A 27,456-nucleotide genomic window follows, 5' to 3' on the forward strand; every position below is an offset into this window, starting at 1 on the left:
TTCACAGTACATGAACTTTAGGCTTGAGACTGGCAGGTTCTGATGGTTTCAAGGATCAGATTCCACTGAAGTCAAGTAGCAAAACTTGCTACTGCCATTAAAATTAATGCTGTATTGCACATTGTCTAGGTCCAAGTCTTGTACCTCAGGCTAGCACAGAGAACCAGTGTAACTGTTTGTAAAGCTCTTGCTGTGAAATGTTTCCTCTGTGTTGTAACACTTGCCATAGTCATACACAGTTTTAAAAATGTGCGCGTACGTACTTTTTAATTTTGTCAACACCTGAACACTAAGCTGAAGTTGTGTGATCGTGTGAATCTAATGCTACTGGATTTTTTTGAATGCTTTAACAAACTGTAGAGAAACACTGAAGTACGTTGTTTGACAAACCAGAGCTTTTTTAAGGTACTTAGTGGAGCTGTTTTCTGTCAACATGGGGCATGGAGCTGAAACTCCAGGCAGCTCTGAATATTACACAAGCCATACTCGTATTTTTATTTAAAATATGACAAAGGAAACAGTATGCTTCCTGAACCTTAATTCAGTGAACTTTCTTAGTGTTCTCTACCATGAAGAAACACAGCTCTCACACTTCTGTTACTGCTTGCAACTAAGCTGAGCATCAGTGTTTTTACTCTAATAAGAAAGGTTGTGTACTTCAATTACCGCTTTGATTGTTTTCTGGAGTTATGTAGAATATACTTCTAGCTTATTTAGTACTGGTCATAAGACATGGTGTTTGTCCTGCAATTCTTATAGTCTAGCCTTGGTAGTAACTGAGAATAACAGTTGTAGGGGAGGGAAGAATGCAGAAAGAACAACCGACTCTCCAAAAATAAAACCTGACGTATCTTAACCTGTGTTCTTTGGCAACAGGGCAAGCCAAAGATGATACAGAAACTTGACTGCAGTTTTGTTTTTGAATGGGAAACTCCACTTGTGTGTCCTGATAAAGTAAAAACTTTAGGCTGCTCTGTGACTGATGAACAGCTACACTATACTTTCAACTTGACCAGCCTTTCTGGAAGATCGTTTGAGGTAATGCCTTCTGGTAATGTGGGTTTTTTTATTATTAATTTTTTCTCCTCTCTTAAATTGCCCAGTGCTATCAACATTTAAAAACTGAACCAGGGGTTTCTTGTAAGCATCATGGGCTGTGAGAGGAGACTGAAGCATGTGCTGCAGCTGTGGTCAGTGTTGCTATTTATTTGACCTCTGGCAGAGGGAATAATATATGAGGGAATAATATTAGATTTTTTATGTTTTTGAGAGGGAAATTAATGGATATACATATGGAGAAAGTAAGGAGAAATCTTCACATGTGACAAAATCCTGAATGTGAAACCAAATCTGCTGAACAGACTGCATTCTTGGTCGTGTGGATGTACTTTATTCAACAGTTTTGCCATATAAGGAAGGCCAGACTTGCAAAATTAGTTATTTTATTTTCCTCCCGCATTATGCAAGTACCGTGTAAAATTTGGTTTATAAAGCACTGAGATGGTTCTTTGTAAGTATTTGTAGGCACTGAGGTAGCCTTGTTTGTGATGCTTCCGGGTGTCCACACAGGTGTTTTCTGGATCCAAGAGTTACCATGTTGGTGTATGCAGTAGGGCAGCAGACTTGCCCCAGGGAACATGCAAAGATGGGGCAGTGTGTCTGACATCTGAAAGTGGTGCATCATCTTTTGGAAATGTGAAGGAAATGAAAATGGACTATAACCACCAGGATGAAACAGTCATCTTGCAGTACACGGGAGGTGACCGTTGCCCTACAGGTGAGATTAATGCAGACCCAATCTTTATGTAAAAACTTGTCAGCTTTTTTAACCTTTAAAACATCATGTTTTGTTGTAATAGGAAGGAAGCAACACTCATTTTGCATATGTTAATAAAAGCATAGTTTTTTTAAACTGTGTGACATACTAATCTGCAACATCAACATGTATCTCCTTGTAAAGAGAGTGCAGCTTTTCTGTAGGGGTGATTGTAGCAAAGCATATACTTACTACATCCTAGTTTGCTAACTGTGTTTAGACTCAATATTTCAGTATTTCTGTTGTCTGTCTATGACTTTTCTTCAGTATTGAAGTGGATATGGTCCTGAATACAGATATGCCTGCTATTCTGCTGCGTGTTATTAAGAGGTTGTACCTTTCCTTCTCAGTGACTGAAAAGGGAGAGCTTTGTGTGTTCCCCTTCAAGTATAATGGGAAGACCTATGAGAAATGTATTACAGAAGGAAAGAATAAGCTCTGGTGTGCTACGACTGAAGACTACCAGGGAGATGGAAAGTGGGGATTTTGTGGTCACGGTAAGAACTTCATAAACTTCATGTGCAAGGATCTGAGCTAACACAGGGCGTCAGCCATTATCAGACTGGGCAAAAGACCTCTGGTGCAATACAGTGTAAGTAAAGGTTAGGAGTGGGCAAGGCAAGGAATCTGTGGGACAAACCTAACTTTACTTGAATGAGCAAAATACTTCTGAAATAAAAAGTTCATACTTAGATCATGAGTATTCCAAGTAATAAATCATGACTCTGCTTTGTCGGACATCATCTGTTTTGGAAGAAACACTACCTTCTAAAAAGCATGAAAGCTAGCCCAGCAAATAAAATTTGTAGGTAAAGCATATGTTCCTCTTTGCCAGCAGAAACAATACCTTATTAAAATCTTTGTTGATACCACAAAGCTTCTAATCTAAAATCCATACATGCCTGAAAGACTCCAGCAAAGAATTTTTTCCCTTTTTTTCCCCCTGGCCTTCCCCCTTATAGCAACTGCAAGAAAGGAATCTACTATTATCTTCACTTGTGATGAAAATGCTGGTGTTGGGAGACCATACTTTTTGAGTGAGACACTTGGCTGTGCTGTGACATTTGAATGGAAGACTCAGGTTGTTTGTCCTCCCAAGAAGATGGAGTGCAAGTTTGTCCAAAAACACAGAACTTATGACTTGAGAATGCTCTCTTCCCTGACAGGATCATGGATCTTTTTCCACAATGGGAGCTCGTGAGTAATAAGCAACTTCAGGGAACAGCTTGCTACTTAATACAGATGAAGTTGTATTGTGGCATAGTACTTTTGTTTTGGTCCCTGTTCAGAGTCCCTTTAAATTGCTGACAGTGTCTTAAAGCTGTCAGTGCTTAACACTGCATGTAGACAAAAATCAGAAAGGAACCCATTTTATCTGAAACAGATGAATAATTACTGTCTTCATCCTCATCCCTTCCCTCTTTTGGTAACTCCTAAAAAGAGAAGTCTAAGCTAAAAGCTTTTTAAAGGCTATTTAAACTGCTGTCTTATCAAAGTAATTTTTGTAGTCTAAGTGCAATTGTTTTGATTCTTAATCATGTTGAACAAAAATCTTAATGACTTAGTTGCTGTCTTTTGACTCAAGCCTGTAACTTTTTGCCTAAACTTTTAGGGCTTTTTCCCCCCATTCCTCTTAAGTATCAACATAGAGGAAGTATGAATGACAGGAAGCAATCAACCTCTCCAGCTTCCTCCTTCCAGTTAGCAAATAGAAATGAGCTGGCAAGGATGAGAGCATCCAATTCTGAACTTTTAGTAAATTGTGGGGTAATAAAACGATTTCATTCACTGCCTTGCTACTAGTTCCTCTGTTCTAAAAAAACTCAACTTACAGAGCTCTGAAGAGATGCTGAGTTGAAGGTAGTGCTATAACCTTTATAGCTGAAAAAAACTTTTGGGTGTTTTTTGACTCTGTTCCAATTTCTAGTTTTGACCTAGGTCAAAATTAACTAGTGAACTAATTGTAAATGATAACATTTTTTTGCACAGTACTTTAGTAGAAAATGATCATTAGATGTAATCTACTAAACCCTAGTACATACTTTATTCTGTCAGCTAATTACAGTATTTAATTTCTTTCAACCAGGCTAGCTTCCCATGAGGATTCTAAATTTATTTCTCACTTTTTCAGTTTAGCCTAACTTAATTTTAAAAGAGGTTTGTCTACCATGTTCTTTATAGGTACTATGTGAATCTCTGTCAGAGGGTACATGAGGGACCCACAGGCTGCCCCGAAAGAGCCAGTATTTGCAGGAAAAGCCACAATGGAGATGTTCAAGTTCTTGGACTTGTTCATACACAGAAGCTGAATGTGACAGGTAGTTCTACCTTTGTTCCTTTAGAGATGGTTAAAACTTAAAACCTTCTTGTAGTGGTGTTTAAGTTATGGTGAAGCCTTTAATTTGAAGTATCTTTACCGCTGAATCTTCTGTTTAAAAACAAAATCAGTAAATGTTACTGCTCAAACTTAAAAGTGATGTTTAAGCCATGAGAAAACATTGGAGCAAACAAACAGCATGTCATTAAAGCTGTCAGTAGTGAATTGTCCATCTGAACATCAAGAAACATTTCTTTACATTGAGAGTAAGCATGCAGTGGCATAGGTTGCCCAAAGAGGTTGTGGAATCTTCTACTGTGGAGGTATTCAGAAGCTGCCCAGAACCACCAGACAGATGGCTCCTGGTGACCTCCAGAGGTCCCTTCCAACCTCAATCAGTCTATGATTCTATAATTGTGGGACAAGGAATTATTTTTGTTCATCCCTTTTTGAAAGACTTGTTCTATGTCCATTAACTTCTTCAGTTGAAGAAGCCTATGAAAGATGACTAATTGGTTTCACTTTTAAGAACATGAACTTTTTTTAAAAAAAATCTCATCCTTACTCAAGTTTTCAGTTTAACGTATGTTTTCTAAATTGCTGCTGATTTTGTGAAATTGATGGAAATTTTCTATCCAGCTATAAAGACAATGGGATGCATTGCCTGTGTTTATTGCAATAGTTCATTTATAAATTAATATATTTGTTTGTTCTTGGGTTTAAAATATGACTTCTTAAATGTAAACGTTCGTTATGGCCACACTGGTGTCCTGAACACACAGTACAAAGTAAATACAAAGGTGTTTGAGGAATGATTTATGACTTATCATCAGTGTGAAGGCCTCAAGTTATTGAAAGTTGTAATTGAGATAGGATCTATGCAATGGGAAAAAAAAAATAATCCTGGAAGATAATCTCATGTAATGAAGTCTAGAGAATGAGCAAAGGGAATTTCTGACAATTGCTTACAAAAATCTTGCGTGTCACCATTTTTCTGTTTTAGGTGATACACTGTATATTAGTTACTCCAGTGGGCAGGAATGTAGGAAAAACAAGAAAGTAACAACAATTATAGAACTGAAATGTGCAAAAACAGTTGGCATGCCGGTGCTGCAGAGGTGAGTAGCAAATGAGCATACCACTGAATCCTCATGGTTTATTCTTTTGTACTCCTCTGGGAAGCTGTAAGTTTCAGGACAGTGACTCTCTATGTTGGGTGGTCCCTAAAATAATCCTTAGTCTGTACTTGTGAGATAGGGATCTTGCAGAGTTTCTGCACCTGTTTACTTCCATGACCGATTGTATTCTGTATTTATCCTAAAATTTCTGGGTAAAAAATTAAGGATTCTACTTAGCTGGGATGTTGTTCTTTTCTATGTCAATTGTATTTTCTATGTCAACTGTATTAATTGTATTGAGCTTAACTTTGCTCAAAATCTATTTAGTAGAGAACAGTTACTGTAGATAAATGAGCTTATAAAACATTGTTTGTTGCCTCAATACAAATTATTTAACTTGAAGCTGTCCAAAGTGAGGTATATGTGCACCATCACAAATATTAAGAAAGCTTGATGGCTTTTTGCTCACTCTTGTTTTGGTTAACTGTGTAGTTGTAGGATTGGGATACTGAGCAAGATGTTTTGTATGAGTCAAAAAACTAAGCAGCAAAATCTGACTAGCTTATACTCCTTGTCCCGGTTAAATAATATGCATCACTTTAAAGCTGCCAAGAGCAGCCTGACATGTTTTTTAGCTAAAATATTTTTATAAAACCCTCTGGTACACTCCATGACTTCTGGAACTTTTGAAGTAGAAAGTTCAGCTGCAGCCAGGTTTTCTTAGGTCTTGGAACTGCAGAAAAGTGAAGTGCAACTCTTCAAGTATCTTGTTTTTTGATTGCTATTGGAATGTTTCAGCTTACTCATGGCATAACGCTTAGGCAGGGCATTCACACATATGGGTTAGCAGCTGTCTTCCCTTTCTCAAGATACTATGCACTTGTTACTGTTTCCTGGAATCGTGAGTTGTCTGTTACTTGGCAGGATTGATGAAGAAAATTGTGCTTACTACATCACTTGGGACACACGTGCAGCTTGTGCTGTGAAGCAGCAGGAGGTGGAGGTGGTGAATGGAACCGTTATTAATCCTGCAACTGGGAAAAACTTCTCTTTAGGGGATGTTTATAACAAGTAAGTAAAAAAAACAAACCCAATGCAAAACAACAAAACTCCAACAACCACCAAAAAAGACACTCTAGTCCTGTCAAACTGTGCTGGAAGAAAAGAGAAGTGGAAATAGCACTGAATTCACTTTGTACCAATGTCTGACTTAAAAGCCTGCTTGCTAGTGCAGCTCCCAGCTGGTTTTATAGCTCTGAATGTGTCTGGGTGTACTCAGAACTAGTCTAAAGCCTGCACATGCTCACCTTGATTTTAGATCTGTTATTGTAGGTTATTGCTTGCTTCCATAGTGTATGGGCATTAGTTCAGTGCCAGAGAACTTGTTTTTTTCTCCTTAGAGTACTCCTTGTCTTTTTACATAGCACCTTTTTTCCTGTTCAGATGATTGATATGGAAGTAGGAACCCATGTGTCAGAAGTCTTAGAAGTGAGGAAGGACATCTCTGGAGGAATGGTCAAGCTTGACTTGACTCAGGGGAGGGAAGACCAGCATTTACACTGACTGTACTACGCATTGCACATAGCTGGTCCAGAATCTCTCGTAGAATACGATATTTAATTTCAACATTGGTATTATGGGAAGAGATCTGCCTGTACTAGTGTTATGGGAAGAATAAACTCTGATTCTCTGACTCTATTGTTTGTTTTCCCAGGTTATATACGGCTTCTGGTGACATACGGACAAATGGTGATAAATATATATATAAAATTCAACTTTCGGGTATGAGAAACTCAAGTAACCCAGAATGCTCTGGAGCAAATATCTGCCAGGTTAAAATTAATGAAAGTCGTTTTCGGAGGATTGGTTCTGCCAAAAAAGCTAAATATTATGTTGAGGGTAAGTACCTGCTCACTAGCCAGAATTGTTTGATACTCTGTGTAAATTGCTTCATCAGAAAATGGTTCTTGTTTGACAGCATCTGTGCTAATCCATTTCTGTGAAGGTATCCAGAATCTGTCTAGCAGAATATAGGTTGTTTTTTGTTACTGTGTAAACTCAGTTGCAAATATGGCCTAAATAGGGTTTGGTCTTTACACTTAATTGAAAGACTGGTAGAAACAATACAAGACAGAATACTTGATCTCCTGTTTCCCTCTGTGTTTGTTCTGCATAAGCAATGCATCTCCTTTCTCAGCTTCTTCTGAAGAGCTTAGCCCCACTGTTCTATAGCAACTGTACGTGATCAGCTATGTAAAAGTATAAGCTCACCTGCAAATACCACAAAGTGTAAGCAAGCAGTTACTGCAGAAGAAATGCATAACTTTCCAGGGTCTAGTGCTAATAGTGTTGTCAAGGAAGTAGTAAACAATAAGGTTTTTTTCTCATTGTAGATGATGACTTGGATGTGATCTTTTCATCTGACTCCAGATGTGGTAAAGATAAATCAAAGTTTGTGTCTTCAACCATTTTCTTCCACTGTGATGAACAAGTAAAGGAAGGCATCCCTGAATTCCTTCATGAGACAGCAGATTGCCAGTATTTATTTAGCTGGTACACATCTGCTGTGTGTCCATTAAGGTAAGTAGTTAGCTGTTCCCTGAAAGCAGCTCTTGTCAGCACTTCTCAGCTATGGAGTTTTTAGTATTTGTTTCAGTGATTGTGAAAAAAGGAAAAGGGGAAAAAAGCAGCAGACTCATGGGTAGATGAAATTGGTGTTCATGTACGTAATGTCTGGCACGTGACCACTAAGTAAAAGCTTGCCAAGTTCTTGCAAGATAGGTACATAAAGCTGCTTTGTTTGCATGGGAAATGGAGAGGCATGGTGGAATTAATATTGTTATCACTAAATAAAGCCTACTGTAGCTAACAGAACATGATATTCCATGTTATCAAAAGGAGCAACCAGTATTTGGGTAAGGTTTTTTTTGTGCTCCTTGCCTTACTCCAAAAAAATTTAAAGCCACAACAAAAACTGGCCTTCCCCTCTATCTGTCTCCTTTAGGCTGCAATTAAAATAATTACTAGTCTTAGGAGAGCAGTGAGGTATTTCTGCAGTTCACTATGATCAGCTTATCAACAGGTCCAAAAAGGAGTACTGAGGTGACTGTTAAAAGCAGAGTGATGGTCTAGGTGCTTACCAGCATTATTGACATGTAGGCAACCTCACTGTGAGGAATGGAGTAACTGCTTCTAGGACTGGTCATTTCCTGGCTGCTAGCTTGAAAACACAGGGACTGTTTATTCTGGTTAAACAGGCAATTAGTTATTGAGATTTGTGTTAGTGCAATAGTCAGCTGGAAGGTGAATAGTTGCTATAGCTTTTGCTACTTATTCAGGTACAGGTTTGGTGCTAAAACAGCAGCTTTGTGTGGGCAGCTGCTGCTATGTAGTCTCTAGAGTACCTGATCGTGCACTTCAGTTTTGACTGTCATCAGGTTTTTGCACTGTTGGAAAGCATACAAAGATTTAGGCACAGTAAATACCTTTTAACTTTTCCAGTGATTTGTACATAGAGTTCAAGTCCCCTGATTTATTTTTTTAATAACTGACAGGATGGTGTGGCGTGTTTAATTTCTTTGAATCTGCTGTTTCTAATCTAGTTTGGTGCAACTGGTCTTGCTTATGTGTCTTCCCAATTTGTTAGCTCAACCAGTGATCCAGGAAGTAATGGGCACCAGACTGATCAGGAGGCCCAAGTACATAAAGGCCTTTCAAGGAGAAGTCAGGCTGTTGGTGCTGTGCTGAGCGTCCTCCTGGTTGTTCTCACTGCATGCCTAATAATCTTGCTGTTCTACAAAAAAGAAAGGAGGTAAGAAATTATTAGGAGGCTTTAAAAGTTTATTTGATAGGGCTTGTTTTCCCCAGTGAAAGGGAAGTAGTGAACTGTAGAGATTTAAGTTCTCTTTTTAAGTTGGCGGCATCTGCTGTCAAGCTGCTGGTGTTTTTCAAATTCCCCAGTGATGTCTGAAGGTCCATGTAAAGAGGGCTGGAGTAAACAGTTGAATTGGGCTAGTCTCTCTTGTGACAACTGCTAATTAAGGAGGGTAAACCAATGTCACAATATTGTTAGTATTTGGTATCCCTCTCTTTTTGTGATGTCAAGCTGGAACAAACACGTGCAAGTTCTGCTGATCTCTGCTGCCCAGACAAGTTTGGTTTTTTTTCCCTTAGACATAAAAGCCAGAGGTATTACACAACAGTCACCCTCAGGCTGTGGTAAGGGGGAAAGATGTACATCACCACAGGTGGAATTTTTTTGATTCAAGGTTAAGTGCCACTATTCAATAGCTCACAGCTTGCTTGGTGAAATGCTTTATGTTGATGGTAAAAATCCAGTGAGGACAAGTGAGGGCTAATAAGGGGGATACAGTCGCTTTAATGCAGTGTTCTTCTCCTTCTTTAGGGAAATTGTAATAAGCAAGATTACAAACTGCTGCAGAAGAACATCTGGTGTTTCCTACAAATACACAAAGGTAATACAATGGTAAAATTGAAGGTTTTGTTTCTTGTAAAGTTTCCTTAATATAAAGCATTTGTTGATAAATAAAGAAACCCCCCTAATTCTTAATGACTTCACTGTGTGGAAACCATGGTGTGTGGCTTCAAGAAGGCCACATGTCTACATTTATGTTGTTAAATGGGAAAGGAAGATAAAGTTGTGGAAATGAAGAGCAGTCCATAAGTAGCCAAGTAACACAAACGTACAGAAAGAGAAAAGTCTGTTTCAGGCATAGTGCAAAACAATAGTAACAACATGCTATTTCTATTTCAGTATTACTATCTTATGACTAAGTTACACCTGAGGCCTGTGTCATATGGTGTTTGACAACCAGGGAGATCGGTGTATGGCAGAGTCTAGAGTGGTATACACAGTTAACTCTTGCAATTACGTTTTTTTTCTTGCAGATAAACAGTGAAGAGGAAGCTAATGAGAATGAAACAGAGTGGCTTATGGAGGAACTTGCAGCACCAAATCAAAGAACAGCAAAAGGAGGGCAGGAGAATGGTCATATTACTACCAAGTCTGTTACTTCTGAAGCCTTTTCCTCTCTCCACGTGGATGATCTGGACAGTGAGGATGAGGTGTTAACCATTCCAGATGTAAAAATTCAGACAGGAAGAGGACTAGACAAGAGCAAACACCCACAAAAGAAGTTACCTAGTCTTGGAAGTGATGACAAAGCTTATTTGCTGAATGGGGGAAATGAAAGGAAAGCAAAAGCCAAACCAGGCCAGCAGCAGGCACAGAACTCTACAAATACAGTGTCGTTTCATGATGATAGTGATGAGGACTTGTTGAATGTTTAATAACCCCTCCTGTGCCTAATCAAATATATATAGAGAGATTATATATAATGGGACAACATTTCCAACCAAATATGAGGACTTCAGCCTGAAAGATTTTTCTGAATTTTGCCTTTAACAAGAAACCATTGAAAAGGGAAGAAGACAGATTTCTTGGTTGTTTACAATGATCTGTTCAGTAATGCCTGGATTTCTAACATCCAGGCTGAGTTATCTTGACTCTCTCTAGCCAGGAAACTTTTTTTTTTTTTCAGGTTAAGTGCTTTTTTAGATGTTAAGTGCTTGCTTAAAAAAGAGAAACATTTGAAAGGAAAGGATTAAGGTTCAAGGAAGCCCCTGGCTCCTGAGACTCAATTTATCTGACTACTAGCACTTGACTCTCGCCAGGAAACTTTTTTTTTTTTCAGGTTAAGTGCTTTTTTAGATGTTAAGTGCTTGCTTAAAAAAGAGAAACATTTGAAAGGAAAGGATTAAGGTTCAAGGAAGCCCCTGGCTCCTGAGACTCAATTTATCTGACTACTAGCATTTTAACTCCTTGTATTTATTGATCCTCACTACTCAGGTTTGCTTAACAGCAACATGTTCTTCCTGCCGGCAGGGTATTATTCTATGGGTTCACCATTGTAAGACAAGGAAAAATACAACTTTTATGTGTTGGGATGATTTGATGTAAATTTTGGGAGTGGTCTAATTTATCGTGTAAATTTAAATATCCATTCTAATTTAAACAGATCATTGGTTCAAAGGTATTGACTGAAAGGTACAACTGTATAGCTTTAGCCTGAAATGGTTGCTGTTCTTTGCATGATATTTTTTTGGTACTGGTCATATGACTGACTTAATCAGTATTTGCCTAAACAGCTGACAAGCATCCAAAGACTTACTTTGTTTTTCTTAGATTATGGCTGGACTAGGCGACTGCACAGAGAATCAGAGTATTCCAAGAACACAGAGTCAGAATTCCTACAATACAGTCTGAACTGCCCAGTTTGACATTACCAACGACTAGACAAGCTCTCGTTGGCACAAGACCTCTCTCTGCTATTAATTAGAAGAAAAAAAGAAATTGAGCCAGGGTTTTCTGATAGCCTAAGTTCTAGCTCTTATGCTACAGCCCTGGCCATGGTCATAGATTTGAAATGTTGCTGGCAATGAACACAAGTCGAATTTCTCCTAGAAGTCTTACGAGCAATGATAGGGTTTCAAAGCATGGTACAAGTACATGCATTGGTAAGAATTCTGGGAAACTTTTTGTTGTTTCTTTTGGCTGGCTTAGTTTCAACAATGGTTTCTTTTTATAAAAAACTCCATTTTGAATCAAAATAGTGTAATATAAAGTATTCAGCAGTTTCAATAAAAGATACAAAGTGGGTATTCCAAATCCCACATCTCAAGTCTGGAATCTTTCTTACTCTAGTCTATAATGCTGCTCATCAGCCTGGTGATACACTTTTTGCAGTGATAGCTAAAATCTTAATCTCATCACTCAAAACGAGAACTGATGTTTGGTGTCAAAGATCAGGATATATAAGTAAGCCTCAGTGGTTTGTACCTTCTTTTATCTTTTATTGGGGGTTTATTTTTCTTGTATTGTTACCAGTGGAGCTGTAAATCAGTTTGACTAAAGCTGAGTCTTGTTGTGCTTAAAACAAAAGCAGCAATCTTTGCATTTAGCATTAGGTTAATTTTGGGGAAAAAGGCTTGACAGTGTATTTTTAGTACTGTCCATTACAATTGCAACAGTTCTGACAATGGATGTTGAAGAATGCTGCTTCTGTTCCCCAAGTCTTGAAGGCTGACATCTTGGAGTTGTTTGATCCATGAACCACTGCATGAAATTAATTCCCAGGTATCAAGGCATAACACCTCACAGTCTTTTCATTGTGACTCTGCATAACGAGTCTTAGGAAGAACAGAGCTGCTCTGCTGAGGGGTGCTTATCTGAGCAATATCAACGATGTGTTTCTAATGTGCAGCTGACACTGCTGAGAAACTTCTGCACCTAGTCTGGGAATTATTGCCCAGTTTTTATAGGCATTTGTAGGCAGGCTGACTGAATCTTTTTGTTCAAAGCGGAATGTATTACTTGATTCACCACTCTTTTCCAGTAGATTACCCTATCTACCCAGAGGAAGTGTAGTGTTAGGAGAAACAGTGGGAACCAGACAAGTATGTACAAATGGCTTGGTCAGGAGCTGAAACCATGCCAGTCAACAGCAGCAGTGTGAGCCTCTAAGATACCCACCTGCATGGCACAGTGCTGCCCAGCCCCTGACTGGACTGCAGAGAGGGTGGTGGGAAATCAGTAATAAAGGTTGAGTCTGGATCTAATCTTTTTAGTTCAGATGGAACTTAATGCACAACATTACTAACTGGATAAACAAAACCACTAGGAAAGAAGTGATGTGATTTTTTTGGGGTGTGTTTTTAGGATACAGCCTAATCACCCACTTCCTAGGCAGGCTTTCATTTCAGTTTCTTCTGCCTCAGCTGACTGCATGCACCCTGCTGAGAAGGCTGTGGGGGAAGGCTGTGAGTGTCGAAGCCCCTGTGCTCTTGTGTCCCTGTCCCCCTCCCCAGCCCCATGTGGAGCCTCTGCAGCCACGGAGGCAAAAGTCTGGTGTGGGGTGGTGCTGTGCTGAGCTCAGGGTGACACAGCTGTGAGTGGCTGCAGGAGAGGAGTGCTTGTTACCTCACTTCAGCCATTCCTGCCTGAGGAAAGAAGGTAGGAGAGGAGGGGGCACGTGGGTGTGATGTAGGGAATAATCTGAGGATGCTGGCCCACAAAGCAGTAGTCACAGCTGATAAGCTGCTGTTGCTTGGATGGCTGATAGGAAGTGACACAATATGAAGAACTGGTTCTCTTTGTCCCCTGGCTAGAATTGCTATATAAGCTGGTTTATTTTTTGGAGGGTATTGAAAGGAGCTCTTTTTTTTTTTTCCTGGTTGCCTAAACTACAGGCAATTTTCCAAACCCTTTTTCACTTTTTCCATCTTTAAAGTTTTACCTTTTGTTTTTCTTTTTGATGGAAGCACCTGTTTTCAGCAGAAGTAGCACATGTGTTGGAGTAGCCCATGTCTTATCCATAGAGAGCATGAAGTGTTATTGGAGCCTGAAATAACTGGATTTTTTGAGAGGATACCCCACAATGAATTCTACATAAAGTCTTACAGGTGTTATACTATAAGAAATCTCTGTTTTGGCCATAAGTATTTTATATTGTGGCTTTCCAAAACTATTTCCAGTGCATAATTCCTTTGTCAATGCTGTTTATCTTCTGTATCACATCAATAAATATGGTCAGGTGAAAACTCTGTTCCCTGATGTAGGTGGGAAATATTTTCCATGAGAGTGGCTGCAGGGGTGGCACATACACGATGCTGGAGTTTGTGGGAAAGCTGTTCCTTTACTGCTCCATGACTCAATGTAGAGACGCTTCTGTTTCACAGTGTACTTACCTATTCTTTATAGAACTTGGTTGATAAGCCTGCTGGGAACATGTTGTTTCCACTACACTAAAATTTTTGTTTGCTTGCGTGTTGGTGGAATTGTCCCTCTACGCTTGATCCTTGAAGTAGCTCTTCTTTGAGGAGCTGATTTGGCTAAAAAACAACTCAAAGTGCTGTGACTGTTAACAGCTTTTCTGGAGAAAAAAAATACATTTGCTCTGATTAGGGTTTAAATGCAAATTCTTCCTGGGTGAATTAAGGTCTGATTTCAAATGAAACCTAAAAATTAAAGCTTGCAACATGTAGTTTAATAATTTATGAAGTTAGTCTTGACTTTGGGTCAAATGTCTTTGTTACTTAAATAGCATTGCTGCCAACTAAATGTATCAGTGCTGCAGCAAAGTCCTACATTAAGTTTTTTAAGTGGTTTTGACACCAAAATGCCAACTCTAGATGACATTTTGGAGAACGTTGGAGAATTTGACAGGTTCCAGAAGCAAACCTTCTTTGTCCTGTGTTTGCTTTCTGCTGCCTTCACCCCAGTGTATGTGGGTGTTGTCTTCTTTGGGTTCATCCCCGAGCACCGCTGCTTCAGCCCTGGGGTGGCTGAGCTGAGCCAGCGCTGTGGCTGGAGCCTGGAGGAGCAGCTGAATCTCACAGTTCCTGAGTGGGGTGGCCACGGGGCCAGTTTCAGCAGCCGCTGCAGGAGGTACGAGGTGGACTGGAACACGACGGGTGTCAGCTGCACCGACCCCCTGGGCAGCCTGGTGGGCAACCGGAGCGCCGTCCCTCTGGGTCTCTGCCGGGACGGCTGGGTCTACGACTCACCGGGAACCTCTCTTGTGACTGAGGTAAAAGCAAAAACCCTGTTTCCCTTGCCCTCTTGGTTACAGACAAGCTGAGGGATGTTGGAGAGGGTTGGGGTCACCTACACTGTATTAGAATGATGCCTGCTTACCTGAATGAGCAGATCCTCTTGCTACAAACTTGCACAGGATGCTTTGCAAGTTGTCTTCCCTCTGTCCTTTGTGAAATGTTGCCTCCGCTGCCTGGATCTGCTTTTATCTCCAACTGGGGAGCAACACATATTTCAGCAAATAAATCCCAAGATAGATAAAGTCCATATCTGAATGAAGCTCCTGTCCCATGAGAGGTCAGATTGGTGGAGGTGTGTAAACAGTTCCTGCAAGGGGTCAGCAGCTCCCAGCACTGCGAGCAGAGCCGGCCAATCCTGCAGTGGGCATGTTGCATGGACCCTCCCAGCTCCCTGGGGTCCCTGCCCAGATCTTAGGGGACATCTTGATTTCTTTTTTTCTTCAACGAATAAAGTATTTTAAACTTTGTCTCAAATATGATTGAATGACTAAGGGTGGGGGGAAAGGTAATCACCTGGGTGTTGTCTTCTTTGGGTTCATCCCCGAGCACCGCTGCTTCAGCCCTGGGGTGGCTGAGCTGAGCCAGCGCTGTGGCTGGAGCCTGGAGGAGCAGCTGAATCTCACAGTTCCTGAGTGGGGTGGCCACGGGGCCAGTTTCAGCAGCCGCTGCAGGAGGTACGAGGTGGACTGGAACACGACGGGTGTCAGCTGCACCGACCCCCTGGGCAGCCTGGTGGGCAACCGGAGCGCCGTCCCTCTGGGTCTCTGCCGGGACGGCTGGGTCTACGACTCACCGGGAACCTCTCTTGTGACTGAGGTAAAAGCAAAAACCCTGTTTCCCTTGCCCTCTTGGTTACAGACAAGCTGAGGGATGTTGGAGAGGGTTGGGGTCACCTACACTGTATTAGAATGATGCCTGCTTACCTGAATGAGCAGATCCTCTTGCTACAAACTTGCACAGGATGCTTTGCAAGTTGTCTTCCCTCTGTCCTTTGTGAAATGTTGCCTCCGCTGCCTGGATCTGCTTTTATCTCCAACTGGGGAGCAACACATATTTCAGCAAATAAATCCCAAGATAGATAAAGTCCATATCTGAATGAAGCTCCTGTCCCATGAGAGGTCAGATTGGTGGAGGTGTGTAAACAGTTCCTGCAAGGGGTCAGCAGCTCCCAGCACTGCGAGCAGAGCCGGCCAATCCTGCAGTGGGCATGTTGCATGGACCCTCCCAGCTCCCTGGGGTCCCTGCCCAGATCTTAGGGGACATCTTGATTTCTTTTTTTCTTCAACGAATAAAGTATTTTAAACTTTGTCTCAAATATGATTGAATGACTAAGGGTGGGGGGAAAGGTAATCACCTCCTACAATTACACAGCTTAATTCAGGAATGAATTGCAGAAAATACAACACATGTTTTATGTTCTCAGAAGATGTGTGAATAAACAGAAAATGATATTCAAGCTACTTAGGATACCTTAGGATTTTAGGTCCTTTTACTTTGAAAGCAAGTCAGTGTCTGGATGAAAAACCTGATTTTTTTCATAGAAATTCCCACCAAATTTTTAGAGGTGATGAAAGTCAGGGTTTTTTCCCCCATCTAACACAAACCCAGGAGTGGGTAAATTCTGCGTTCTAGCAACTTCAGCATTTATAGTTTTGTAAGAAGTTGAAGCTAGATTTTTGGGTGGTGTGCTGTAAGCGTACTTCTTTCAGCAAAGTATGGACTGTGTGATATTAAAGTGAAGAAGTGAGACAACTCAAACAGAGGGTGACCAGGACTTTACAAAGCAGCCACGCAACAGGCACATCTCACTGCAGAAGGCTAGAGCATATACTGTGATCCAGAAGCCCCCACCATGATCTCTCAAGATTATGGGAAGCTGAAAACTTGCAGTGTGTGTGCAGTGACATTTTCACATCAGTCACCTTTCTTTAGCTTCTGAAGGAGGTGCAAGGCCAGGCCCACAGGCCAATTCTTTGGCAGGATAACCAGAAACATCACATGCCTCTATGTGTATTTTGGCAATACGCTTTTCTTTTGTGTTGAACTGTTTCTGTGAAGGTTTTTGGGTTCTGTTATGTTGTCCCTTGCAGTGGCAGCCAAGCAGGGAAAGAATAGCACAGAGTAAAGCATATTACTTTGCTTGAAGGAAAAATTTACACATGGATGAGTATCCTTATGGGAAGCCCTACAGGGCATCAGGAGTATCTAGCTTTATATTGATTGAAGATGTAGAGCTGTAAATAAACCCAGCAACCAGCAGAAAGGGAAGGGATTCTCAGTCATGTTAGGATAGCTTTTTGAAATTATTTCTTCTCTAGTAAGTTTTATGTATATTTATCTAAGTAAGATTAGAGAACTGAGGCCAGAGGGCAAATGAGAGCTGAGGGCTCTGCAGGTACTACTGTGGCATGCAAGGGTATGGGGCAGTTAGGACTGCTTAGAAATGTTCACCATCAGCCACAAAAAAAAAAAAAAGATGAAAGGCCCAGGATGATCATTAGGTCTGTGCTGGTTTGATCAGCAAGGCATAACACAAATTAGGGTCCTGATCTTGGCAGGTATCAGCTCAGCTGAGTTTTTTCCAGTAATGAGATGAGACATGAATGGGAAATACTAGGCGATTGCTCAGGGGCTTGATCCTGTTTTTAATGTTGGATGCTTAATTAAAAGTAATTAAGGTTTCTGGGTACTGATAAAATGGTCATTGACCCAGAAACAAATTTAAATCTTTAACTGAAGCGAAGGAAACTTGTGGATGTGAGCCAGGTCCTCATTTAACTCTCTTCTAACTGTGGTTGCTCCTTTAGTTTAACCTGGTGTGTGAGGATTCCTGGAAGCTGGACCTCTTTCAGTCTGCTGTGAATGCTGGATTCTTCATTGGCTCCATAAACATTGGCTACATAGCAGACAGGTACATGTAGGCTGGCAGTAAAACCCTCTGACCTCCCTTATCCATTCAGCAGCTAAACTGATAAAGGCTGAGAAGGGTTGTGCAACTGCTAACATCTCTGCTCTTCTCAAAATAAAGTCAACCACTGGATGTTCAGCTGTGGTATGCGGAGTGAGTACTCTGTCTCTTAGGTCACACCTGGTGGTTTGCATAATCCTCCCTCTAGGTGAGTCCTGCAGAACCTAAAAGGACTATCTTAGGACCATGCACCCTACATTCACTACTGTGCTGCACCAGAACCCTGTGGTGCTAACCAAAGCCAGCACACACTGGTTTGGAACCCCCTCTTGATCTGTCACACTCTGTGACTGCAGCTTGGAAACACCTTGCTTCCTCAAGAGAAACTTTGAAATAGTAGATGCAGAGGTTGCCAGATTGGTACAGCAGCAATCACTGTGAAAAAGCACAAATCCATGTGTCCTGGCATCTTTAGCTCCCTGTTCAGAGCTAGCAAGGACAGCCACCCTAGCCCAGTCAGATGATCTTGAAGGGAACAAATGCCAGTATTTGAAGGCCCTTTAACCCCCTTGATCCCTTCCTGCCCAGGACTGTTCATAACTCAGCTCTAGCTGAGTTGCTTAGTTGTGAAATGCAGCCCAATCACAGCAAGATCCATCCATACCAGATTTTTTAGACATTATGAGTGTGGTAAATAAAACTGCTGCACACAGACAGACTTTTTTTTTCACATCCATTATAAAACACAGACAAAAGTACTACTAAGCTGCCTGTTCTGAAATTCAAGGATAAAAGTTACAATTCAAATACATGTAAATAGGGATTATTGTCCTTTAATTGGGAAATTTTTCTTTCTCCTGAGAGCCCTCGTGAAAGTGCAGAGCAATTGACACAGAAATTTTTCAGGGAATAGGAAAGCAGATAAGTGAGTAATGGGCTTAGGATATCTGTCCTTAAGGATATTGTATCTGTCCTTTGTACAGTAAAGTTGGACTTTAAACTTGTTTTTCCTTTTTTTTTCAAAGATGCACAAATCTCTTACTGGTTTAAAGTGCCCGTGTTTTCATGACCAGTGTTTTGCTTTGCATGTTATTATCTTCCAATCCAGGTTTGGCCGCAAAGTTTGCCTCTTGAGTACCATTCTTGCAAACGTTATCTGTGGAATCCTTCTGGTCTTTGTGCCCACATACCTGTGGATAGTCATTCTCCGGTTCTTGCAAGGGCTGGTCAGCAAGGGCTGCTGGACTGCAGGCTACATCTTGGGTGAGTTCTGACCTTTTCCCAGGACTGGCTGCAGAAGGCGAAGAAGAAAAAAACAAAGCACAACCCTTCAAGCCCCAAACAAAAGCCACTTGAAAAATGTCTCCCACAGTGCTTTATCAAGGTGTATTCTTCCCCTTTGACTTCCCAGGATTTTTCAAGCACTGTCATTACGCAGTGTCAACATTAGCCTTCAAGGCTCCAGCAAGCTGCTGTGTATCAGAGCTGTTACCTCAAGATAGGCTTTGCCCTGTGGTCCAGATCTTTGCTCCTCTCCTTCCCCCATGGCCAGGAAAGGCCATGGTCCCCAGGCAGGTTGCAGCTGCTCCAACCCAGTCACAGATGGTGTCATGACAGACGAGGCTGTCATAGAAGCAGGCAGAGGGTGGGGAAAATCAGAGGCATTTTCATGACACATAGAGCATTGAAGGGCCAACAGAGGCTTTTACAGCCTAAAAATAACCAAATAACATCATGCACTTGCTGAGAAAAGGACAAGCTGTCTGGGTATCTGGGCACTTGTCTGAGTGGAGGCTGGCCCAGGGGATTGCAGAGCACTGCAAGGAGGCAGGGGCTGCGTTGGTGCCTCTCCCAGCACCTTGCATGGACCCTGGCGGTTGGTGAAGGACATCAGCATGGCAGAAGGGCTGGGGCCAGCCCAGGACTGCTCTCTGATGTGTGGTAGAGCTGCCTGGGACTTCTCTGACTTCTCTACTGTGGATTTCAGGCTCTTGTTAAAAATACCCAACACCAAGCAATCACCAAAGCAGCAAACTAAATATTTTAAATGCTGCCCAATAAGCCTCATCTGGATTAGGATGTTGGGTGTCTACCAAATAGCTCTGAATGATCCAGTCCACTGTGATAGCGGAAAAAAATGTAAATTTCAACACCCTAAACTTCTATTAAGTCTTTTAGTGGGGACATCATGTTAATGCAATTATCCAGATGTCTGATATAAATAAACCGAAGACATCTAGCCCGCAGTCCAGACCATCTTCTGCCAAGACGTGGTTGTTTCTTCCTGTGCATATTCTAGATCTTTGCTTGGCCTCTTAAATCTTTTTCTGACACAAATGAAATATTCGCCACCTCGTCTGGGGAGCTTTATGCTATTTTAGGGCATAAAATCCCCATTGGGACAATGGCTTCCCCTATCCTGATACTTTCCCTCAGTTACAGAGTCACAGGGTAGTTGCGGTTGGAAGGCACCTCTGAAAATCATCCAGTCCAACCTCCCTCTCAGAGCAGGATCACCTAGAGCAGATCACACAGGAACATGTTGGAATGGGTTTTGAATGTCTCCAGAGAAGGAAACTCCAAAACCACTCTGGGCAGCCTGTTCCTGTGCTCTGTTACCCTCACAATAAATAAGTTTTTGCTTATGTTTAACTTGAACCTCCTGTGTTCCAGTTTGTGCCCACTGCCCCTTGTCCTGTCACTGGACACCGTAGAAAAAAGACCGGGCCTGTCCTCCTGACACCAGTCCTTTAAATATTTAATTACTTTAAACATTTAAATAAATGTTTATGGGATCCTCCCTAAGTCTCCTCCAAGCTAAATAGACCCAGCTCTCTCAGCCTTTCCTCATAGGGTGGATGCTCTGTTCCTCTAATCGTCTTTGTGGCCCTCTAGTTGCATCTTGTTACTTCTGGATTCTCCTTGAAACTCTCATGAGAGAGGGAAGTCAACCAGAATCAGTCCCAAAGGCCCTTTAAACTTGTATCCTCTCCCTAAGTGTGGCCTATACTGTGAATACCCAGGGAAGGACAGAGCAATCTTGTCACACTCTCCTGAACACCCTTCGGCTGCTTTCGGCTCAGTCCTGCTGTGCCTGGGGAGATGTCTTTGTCTCTGTGCATTCTTTGGCCAAGCAGTATTAGCTAATCTGAGGCTCCAAAACACAGCACTGCCTTCAGTTGCTAAATAACTGCTTTCTGTTCTTTTTCTAATTGGTTTGCTTTCTTGAAATCACAGAAATTTGAGTGTGCTTGGGTCTGCCTGCTGGAATAGTTACTTTAAGCTCTGTATCAATGAGAGTTAACCCTAACATCTATCCTGTGATGTGCAGTTGCATGATGCAGATGAGTTGTGAAGCCATCCTGGCCAGGAAGCTGTATGCCATCCTGGAGTACAAATACTTCTTATACACTTGGAGTGACATGCAGGCAGAAGGCTGCCATTTAAAAACAAAATATGATGTGTTTTGTTACTGGGTTGGGGACATTATGTAGGTTGACGTTAGTTTTTGCAAGAAAACCCATCCATGCTCTTTGAGGATCAGTTGATTTGCTCTGCTCTTTCCATGACAGAAGACAGTGCCAGCTGCCTCAGGCCAGTGTAAGAGCAGCAGCAGAGCTTTCTCCTCTGCTGAGTTTGGGTGGCAGAAAAGCAAATCTTCCTCTGTGAGCACCAGGGGATTTCTGTCTGGTGACTCTTGCCAGGAAGCCCGGGATTACCAAGATGGTTTATTTAGGGCCTTAAGACAGCACTGGTTTTCCAGCTTCCCTGCAGAACAAGATGCTGGTGTGCTGAGCGTTCCTGGCTGAGCTGTGATTCACCTGTCTCTGTGTGGTTGCAGTGACAGAAGTCGTTGGCCCGAAGTACCGCAGGACAGTGGGCATCCTCTACCAGACGGCCTTCTCCGTCGGGCTCCTGGTCTTTGATGCCGTCGCTTACGCCATCCCCCACTGGCGGTGGCTGCAGCTCACCGTCACCCTGCCGAGCTGCTTCTTCCTGCTCTACTACTGGTAAATGGGCTTTTGTTGTATCTCTGCCTGCAACCCCAGAACCAGCTGCTTCTGCCTCCCAGGGCTTGATACGGAGAGGATTTTGGCGCTACTCTTCTGTTGTATGTGCCTCTTAGTGCAAAGAGGAGGCACACAGCAGAAAGGAGAGGGAAAAATGACCCCTCAGCTACTGAGACTTCATTGCACCTTAACCTGTGTGCTGCACCCGGCTCTGTTTAAAGCAAAGATCATTTGGAAAAAAACGAGGGAGAGTCATGTAACATCATATATTATCTAGCATTTCATAAAGGAAAACAAATGGTTTGACCTAATTTAGTGCACCTTGCACTGAGAAGATGTTTATTGAAAGACTGATAAATGCTAATGTAACTGTAACAGGTTGTTTGCATTTTCTTTTAAGGAAAAAACGTTGCAGCTTTTTGTTGTCCAACCAAAAGAAGGCCCATGGGTTCACCTTTAGTTTGGATTCTCTCCTCTCATTTTGATTGATATTTTTCAGTTTGAGTGCTTTGATTTAAGAAAGTGTCTGGATAGATCAAGTATTTAGGAATAGTAGAAAGAGATGTGTTGTCTTCCTTTTTCCTAAGAGGAACCAGTTTGTGGTGAACAGGCTGATAGCTCTACTCTTGCTGAAAGCCCTTCCCTGATTTATATCTAGTAAACTCATCTCTGACCAAAGTTGCTACCACAACTGCTCCTCTTCCCATTTCAGCAGTAGGATATATGACTTTTCCTGGTGAAGTGGGGTGGGGGGGGAAAAACACAACAACAACATCAAAAACCAAACACAAAGGAAAATCCTACCTGCTTCTTAACCAAAGCCCTCTCTCCACGGTCTCCATATGTTGGCACACTGTGTGAGCTTCATGTTTTGGTCTATAACAGCATCCACTCACATTGTAGGTGCCTCCCAGAGTCTCCCAGATGGCTAATCTCTCAAGGAAAAAATGACAAAGCTATGAAAATCGTCAGTGATATAGCAAAAAAAAATCGGAAAAAGATGCCTTCCCATTTTGAGGTGAGTTCAGGGTTTGCTTATGCATGTAAGTAAGCATCATGATAAACCCTTCCATCAGCTCTTCCTAGCAGAAACTTATTGTACTTCGTACTGGCTCTTCTGCAGGATATTCAATTTGAAGAGGAAGATAGTGGAAAGCAGAGTCCTTCATTCATTGACCTTGTCAGGACACCACAGATGAGAAAAAACACGTTAATTTTGATGTACAACTGGTAAGATGATCATGTTTGAGAGCCATTCTTGAAGTTTTGGTTACAAAGGCTCCAGCAGGAAACAGATTTTGGTCCTCTGGCTGACTAATAAAACTGAGGTCCTCTTCTCTACCTAGGTTCACAAGCTCTGTCCTCTACCAAGGACTCATCATGCACATGGGAGTAGCTGCGGAGAACATGTACCTGGATTTTCTCTATTCTGCACTCGTCGAGTTCCCAGCTGCCTTCATCATCCTTGTCACCATTGATCGTGTTGGGCGTCGCTACCCCTGGGCTCTGGCAAACCTGGTGGCTGGGGCTGCCTGCCTCCTTACAGCCCTGATCCCTGAGGGTGAGTGACTAGTGTGAGGCCATGTGGTAGCTTCCCACCCTGGCCTTGCCGTCTGGGAACAGTATTCACCTCTCCCTCCCTTTTCCCAGGGTCCAGTCCCAAAGCTCCACAAACCCATGCCTGCTGTTGGGTGCTGTCTCCCTGACTTTTAGTAGCACTAGTCATGATGCAAAAGTGAAATGAGGTTGATTTGTGGCACTGCTAATAATAAATCTCAAAGTACCTGCATTCCCTATGCTGCTCTGGGAGGGTCCTTATGCCACAGTTCATGAGGTGCTGGCTGTTCCCATTCCCTCGTTCTCACAGGTGAAACAAGGCCCCTTCAGAACATCAAGTACTTTGGAATCAGAGGTCCCCCCTAAAACAACACTGCTGTGTTAACTGACTCCTGCTAAATCACTGGGATGCTTTTAAATGTGTTGAATGTGTTTTGTCTGCAGACATACATTGGCTAAAAGTGATTGCTGCTTGCATTGGGAGAATGGGAATCACAATGGCTTTTGAAATGGTTTGCTTTGTAAACACTGAACTGTATCCAACATATATCAGGTAGGTGCATCCTCCTCCCTGTTGGCATTTGGCCTGGAAACAAATACTTGGGGTTAATGTGTATGTTATGTTTTATGCTAAACTAAGTTATCCTCAAATGCTTCAGAACTGCATGGGTGCTGCTGAACATGAAGTAGCTGAAGCATAAGTAAAATGCTTTAAAAAGTAGATCTATGAAGACAAATGTACTTCAAGGCAGATGAAAACTCATGTGACTGAAATAAAGGAGAGAAGGTTTCTGAAGTCCCGGGTAGTGCTTGAGTTTGTGTGCCATTCGAACCAAAACAACTTTTAAATGGATCTGCCCAGAGCGGAGTATGATATGGAGAAAGTGTGTTAACTAAAGCCCCTCACCTGAGGACTGTATTGTTTCCCTGTTTGTAAGTGGCTGCTGGGTGAATAGCTCAGAAGTAGATACGTGCTCTGCAGAAATCTAAAGCTTGAGAGTTAATTCTTCTTCAAAATCTCCTCTTTCTACCCCGTGACTGTAGGCCATTGGCTGTAGAGGAGATATTTGCACTGACCAGATGAATCTTATTTCTTCTTTCTTCATTGGAGAGACACTGATTATATGAAGCTATACAGCATAGGTTGTGGAGTCTCCTTCACTGGAGACATTCAAAACCTGCCTGGACGCGTTCCTGTGTAATGTGCTCTAGGTGACCCTGCTCTGGCAGGGGGGTTGGACTAGATGATCTTTCAAGGTCCCTTCCAACCCCTAGGATTCTATGATAGGAAACAATAAGACTATTAATATTCTTTCTCTATCCATAATGAATACAGTGGAGTTTAATTTTTTTTAATAGTGTGTAGCAAACAGAAGAATAATTTTCCACTCCTTGCACTAGGTCAGCCAAGATGTACTGAAGCTAATGGGTTTTTTTGCCCCTTCCTGGAGGTGTTCAAGGCCAGGCTGGACAGGACTTTGTGCAACTTGCTCTAGTGGAAGGTGTCACTGCCCTTGCAGAGGGGTTGGAACTAGATGGTCTTCTAAGTCCCTTCCAATTGAAACCAACCTATGACTACCTATGATTTAGGTTTTAACTCTATCCAGAGACTTCTTCCCTCAGACACTTTGCACCTGATACTTTTCTGTCTTTACCCTTGGGAATTTGCTTGCACCTTGGAAAATACAGATATACTTTCCTGTTTCTATTTGCTAAGCTCTTTATTCTTGCAATACTTAGGTTTAAATAACTTCTACATGTACCCACCAGTGGAAAACTAGGGCTTTGCAAATGATTTTGGCATTTTGTGGTCTGCTGAGCTGCTTGCTCTGTGCGAGGGTCAGAACTGTGATCTGTGCCCTTCCGTTCAGAGTGCTGTGATGCTAATGTGATCCCTTTGTTCTTGAACCAGGAACCTCGGGGTGATGGTCTGCTCCTCCTTGTGTGATGTTGGTGGAGTCATTGTCCCATTCATTGTCTACAGACTGGTGGAAGTCTGGCACGATCTGCCACTGATAGTTTTCAGTAAGTGCCACCTTAGCTCCCTGCAGACTGCTCCTGGGAGGCAGTGGTGGAGCCCAAGCTTCAAAAAAGCCAGATCAGGCAGTTGCTTCAAATTCAGCAGAAGCTGCTTCCTATCTACAAAAGCCACATTCTTCAGTTTATATAACCTAGAGCTTGTTTATGTATTCATGTCTCCTTTGCCCGTTATATTATTCCTTGCATTTAAAGGATGCTAGAGGTAGCTGCAGGTTCAATAGATGGCAAAGAGCTGAGAAATGTCCTAACGTTTTGATGAGATTAATATTTTGATTAATTCAAATCTGATCAATTACTGCCCTTCTGTGAGGTATGTAGTCTCAGTCCAGGAGCCAAAGTCTGGAATTTTACATAATTGCCTACCTAAAGGAGTACAAGTGTGGCTGTTACACCTCAGCATTTCTGACAGTGTTAACTGGCTGCTGTCCATCTATTTGGAAAGAAGTTGGTAAATGAATACTAGATGAGTGTTTGCAGAGTAGTGACCTGATCTCTCAGGTCAGGGTTTGCAACTCCTTTCTGAATCTTTAGAACTGTACACTACAAAAAAATGTCTCAAATGGCAATGTGCAGTTTTTAACAGACAGAACATTTAGCAGGGTGCTTGATAGATTTGAAATATAAACACCAAATGTGCTTTATCAGTGGATAAGTGAACCAAATAGAGTTGGAGGTATTATATTGTGGATGTATTTTCAAATCTCATTATGTAAACAACAGAAAAATGGAATCTGTTTCCTTGCATGCACTCAGACTGGAAAGGCTCCTTTCCTCCTTACAGTTGTCTGTCCTGTGGCGCCACAGTTCATCGCATAACTCACAACTGAACTCAGCTCATTGCTGTCCCCATGTAGCCGCCACATCCTCCAAAGGATGTGAATATCTTGTATGAAGAACAAAATAAAATGCCATTTATAAGTCATCTGTGCCAGGCAGGTGAAAGTGGTGTATGCTCAAAGTTGGTATATGCTAACAAGCTGTTTGTGCATCTGTTCAATTTGAAGCGGTTCTTGGTTTGTTTGCGGGTGGATTGGTGTTGCTCCTACCTGAAACTAAAGGAAGAGTTTTGCCTGAGACTGTTGAAGATGTTGAAAACTTTCACAGGTAAGTCATGACAATGAACTCTTAGCAAGTTTCATTTGAAATTGTGCAAAATCCCTGCCCAGAGCTCCTTGGGCAAGTCCAGGGGTTACTTGGCTGCCTCTTATGATTCCAAGAAGTTTGTAGTTATTTTCCAAACTCTCTACCTGGAGATATTTTTTTTTTACCACTTGTCTACCTAGGCATCTGAAGCAAAGCATAGGCCTTTACTGGCCTGTGAATAGCTGCACTAGTCTCTCAAACCTGCTAGAACACTATTATAAATGCTGTTTTTGCTTAACAAATCTAACTGATCTTATGGAATAAAAAAAGAGCATTCTTGATAGCAGCTACTTGTGCAGTGAGTGAAGCACCAGTATCAACTGAGGAACCAGAGCAAATTTAGAGGATTTGAGGATTGGCTGCTCATTTTCTCTGGGGAAGAGGGAGGGCAAGTGAAGAACTCAAAGTTAGATGCTTGCTGAACACCCTCATTTGTGGTTTGCTGCTCATGTATTGTTATTCTTGCAGGCAAAGTGTTCCAAAGGCCAAAAAGATTTATCTCCACGTCCAAACGTCAGAAGTAGCACATGACTAAAGAAGGCATTACTCTTTCTGGGTACCCTGCTTTAAGGCACTAGCATGGAAAGGCAAATTGGAATAAATACTCTCTCCTGTGTTGCCTCTTTTTGTCTGCCTATCCTTTATCTACAATGTTTGGGATCTTCTGATGGGATCATCCCTATTACCGTATAGCTGCTTCTCTCTTTGTACACTATGATGCAAATATGTTTCATACCAGCTTTCATAGAATAGAATCATAGAATCCTAGGGGTTGGAAGGGACCTCGAAAGATCATCTAGTCCACCCCCCCTGCCAGAGCAGGGTCACCTAGATCACATCACATAGGAACGCATCCAGGTGGGTTTTGAATGTCTCCAGTGAAGGAGACTCCACAACCTTCCTGGGCAGCCTGT

The 27,456-nt window shown here is 41.9% G+C and overlaps 2 protein-coding genes across 2 annotated transcripts in view; both read left to right on the top strand.

The window, feature by feature from the left end:
* Positions 1–10,927, top strand: part of IGF2R (insulin-like growth factor 2 receptor) — a 46,284-nt gene extending 35,357 nt beyond the window's left edge. The window contains exons 37-48 of the mRNA XM_010000020.1: positions 877–1,038; positions 1,570–1,777; positions 2,167–2,313; positions 2,779–3,013; positions 3,998–4,134; positions 5,137–5,251; positions 6,176–6,322; positions 6,966–7,150; positions 7,645–7,831; positions 8,898–9,062; positions 9,657–9,726; positions 10,160–10,927. Of these exons, the coding sequence (XP_009998322.1) occupies positions 877–1,038; positions 1,570–1,777; positions 2,167–2,313; positions 2,779–3,013; positions 3,998–4,134; positions 5,137–5,251; positions 6,176–6,322; positions 6,966–7,150; positions 7,645–7,831; positions 8,898–9,062; positions 9,657–9,726; positions 10,160–10,561 (2,160 nt within the window). The 3' untranslated portion in view covers positions 10,562–10,927. The remainder of the gene's footprint in view (positions 1–876; positions 1,039–1,569; positions 1,778–2,166; positions 2,314–2,778; positions 3,014–3,997; positions 4,135–5,136; positions 5,252–6,175; positions 6,323–6,965; positions 7,151–7,644; positions 7,832–8,897; positions 9,063–9,656; positions 9,727–10,159) is intronic.
* A 3,500-nt stretch (positions 10,928–14,427) lies between these two features.
* On the top strand, positions 14,428–27,077 carry LOC104390818 (solute carrier family 22 member 2-like). Its single transcript, XM_010000021.1, has 11 exons — positions 14,428–14,859; positions 17,692–17,795; positions 18,901–19,055; positions 21,634–21,802; positions 22,706–22,820; positions 22,926–23,032; positions 23,149–23,363; positions 23,804–23,912; positions 25,272–25,384; positions 26,404–26,503; positions 27,011–27,077. Exons 1-11 carry the CDS (start codon positions 14,449–14,451, stop codon positions 27,075–27,077), a joined length of 1,665 nt encoding a protein of 554 aa, XP_009998323.1. The 5' UTR covers positions 14,428–14,448.
* Positions 27,078–27,456: the final 379 nt, after the last annotated feature.

Source organism: Chaetura pelagica, unplaced genomic scaffold (assembly GCF_000747805.2).
Source record: "Chaetura pelagica isolate M959 unplaced genomic scaffold, ChaPel_1.0 scaffold135, whole genome shotgun sequence".
Classification (NCBI taxonomy): domain Eukaryota; kingdom Metazoa; phylum Chordata; class Aves; order Apodiformes; family Apodidae; genus Chaetura; species Chaetura pelagica.

What these genes read in the sequence shown, in the direction of transcription:
- LOC104390818 (XM_010000021.1), top strand. Translation starts at nt 14,449, where the DNA reads ATGCCAACTCTAGATGACATTTTGGAGAACGTTGGAGAATTTGACAGG. An exon ending in GAACCTCTCTTGTGACTGAG is followed by an intron (nt 14,860 to 17,691) that starts GTAAAAGCAAAA and finishes TTGCTCCTTTAG; the next exon opens with TTTAACCTGGTGTGTGAGGA. An exon ending in TACAGCCCTGATCCCTGAGG is followed by an intron (nt 23,364 to 23,803) that starts GTGAGTGACTAG and finishes TTTTGTCTGCAG; the next exon opens with ACATACATTGGCTAAAAGTG.